Below are 2337 nucleotides of genomic sequence, written 5' to 3'. Positions count from 1 at the left end.
GAGAGAGAGAGAGAACCTGAGTTGAAGCATTATTGATTTCCTTAATCTCCATGGTCTAGCAAATCCGCAATCCTAAAAGATTAAGACAAAGCAAAAGAATCTAATATGAGTACCAAAGGACCACAATGGTTTTCAACTGAACAAAACCAAAAACGCATTATGGCTCTCAACTGAACAGATTCTGAGCTTAAACGCTCATTGATTTCAATGCCAAGACCTTCTTAGTACAAGTTATCAAAATCGAAACAACAGCAAGCCAACCAAAAACTAACATTGTTCACTAACGCAGATTTATCATCAGAGTTAAGTTAAGGAACAGTTACTGAGATTGAAACATTACACATCGACATCAATTTAATTTCTACTTTTCCAGAAACCCACCAAAAACTAATCGGAACTATACTCTAAAACAAACCAAAATCATGAATGTCCTCAAGACCAATGTACACTCGTATGCTAAGATTCCCACTTAAATATACCTAGAAGAGAACAAAGAACACTACTAACTTGCTTATAAACAAGAGTTAAACAAGAAAAAGAACCGTTCTTTGTATATCAAACACAGGAAACCTCATAACTGAGTTCATAACTACGAACAAAAAGAAAACAAGGACCAAGAGAAGTAGAAGGAGAATGAGAGAGAGACCTGTGGAAGTGTTTGTGGCGCCAAACAAGAGAGAGTCGAGTAGAGAGAGAGTAGGTTTGTTTGGGTTTTGCAGAGGTTGTAATATATGGACAGTAATTAACGGTACTGGGTTTAAATACGATCTCGCTTCTTTGGGGGACAATATCCACGCTCCACATTCCACCGCCCTATAACTTCTGCTTTTCTCTCTTTTTTATTTATTTTTCTTCCTAAAAACAATACAACTAGGAAAACCCTCCTTTTAAATTCACACAAACTTTCATTTATTTCATACAGATTTTTTTGTTTGTTTATAACGAAGTTAATCTCATTTGTCGAGACCTACGGGGATTGTTTGTGGCAAAAATGCCTGGATTTATATTGCTTAGAAAACAATACGAGGTCGTCACGTCATCCTTATTTAATTGGCTATAAAAATTAAAACAATTATTGGAAAGCTACAAAAGACAGGACTCCAAAACAATAGTGTTGTTATTCTAAGTTTCTAACAGCCATTGGATTGAATAATGATGACGTTGCTGCCTTAAATTGTTGTGTAATACACTCTTTGACTATGGTGGAGAAATCTTTTGTATATTATTTAAGAATTTCATGCAAATGTTTTATTCGGTCCCAACATTCTATTACCAAATTAATTATTAAATAATTTGTAGAATTAATGTACACATTGAGATCAAAGTGATACATAAAGAAATTGAATTAGTGTACGAAAACTATTGATGAGAAATTTTATAATTTTGTTACATACAGAAGAAACAACTATTTATTTTAATATCAATTTATAACATGTATGCCCATTTTTGTCATTATACCCATCCAAAGCAATTTTTACTTATAACTTATCAAACACACAAAATTGTTTTTCGGTTCTCACAACACTTTTGAAAACAGTTTACCAAACACCTCAGCTGATTCTACTCACAGCAATATCAGAAGTGATTCTTATTACAACAACTTCAAAAACAATTCTTCTCACAGCATAGCAGTCTCAAACTGGCCCTTACTCGGCTTTAATTCATACTTATCAGTTTGCCACTACTCGGACTCATCATCTGTCTTTCATTGTAATGAAAGATTGACAAGTGTTGGTCAACACTGACCATTCTGAGTTTGGTTACATCAAAGGGGGTTTGATCGAGGGTTTTATTGCAGCAAGCATATGTTGGAAGACCATGTTAAACGCCAAGCTAACTTGGTGGTTCATGCTTTAGCTACGATGCTAGGCAAGTTTTGTTTCCCTTTTACGGTGTTGATATACATCCTCCATTTGTGGAGGCTCTTATAATTTTTGATTCTAATGACTTTTAAGTCAATGAAGCTATTCATTCCCCTTTAAAATATTAAAGAAACAAAACGGTGAATTTTGGCTTATTGGTTACTTGAAGAAGAAAAACCATATTTCATGGATGTCTTAGATCTACATCTCACTAGCTTCTTGGGATGAGTGGGCGAGAAATCAATAAGGAAAAAAAAACTGAAAATTTTGTGAAAATTGAAAGATATAGAGACATAGTAGTGCATTTTTTTTTAAACGGGATTTGGAACTTAGCCTAACTAGGAGGCTCAACCCCACGCCCGATTTGAAATTTACTAATAAAAAAGAGAATTACAAATGTTGCTTTGACATAGTAGTGCATGAGGGTAGATCAGAAGTTCAAAAACTTCCTTATTGGTTGTCTAACCCCAACCTT

General features: G+C 34.3%; 1 protein-coding gene across 1 annotated transcript in view; it reads right to left on the bottom strand.

The window, feature by feature from the left end:
• Positions 1–701, bottom strand: part of LOC101307640 (G-box-binding factor 1-like) — a 3959-nt gene extending 3258 nt beyond the window's left edge. Inside the window, exons 1-2 of the mRNA XM_004289577.1 lie at positions 647–701; positions 17–72 (exon numbers count right to left, since the gene is read on the bottom strand). Of these exons, the coding sequence (XP_004289625.1) occupies positions 17–52 (36 nt within the window). The 5' untranslated portion in view covers positions 53–72; positions 647–701. The remainder of the gene's footprint in view (positions 1–16; positions 73–646) is intronic.
• Positions 702–2337: the final 1636 nt, after the last annotated feature.

Source organism: Fragaria vesca, linkage group LG2 (assembly GCF_000184155.1).
Source record: "Fragaria vesca subsp. vesca linkage group LG2, FraVesHawaii_1.0, whole genome shotgun sequence".
Classification (NCBI taxonomy): Eukaryota; Viridiplantae; Streptophyta; class Magnoliopsida; order Rosales; family Rosaceae; genus Fragaria; species Fragaria vesca.
The sequence above is the reverse complement of the archived record's forward strand: the minus strand, read 5'-3'. Positions and strand labels throughout refer to the sequence as shown.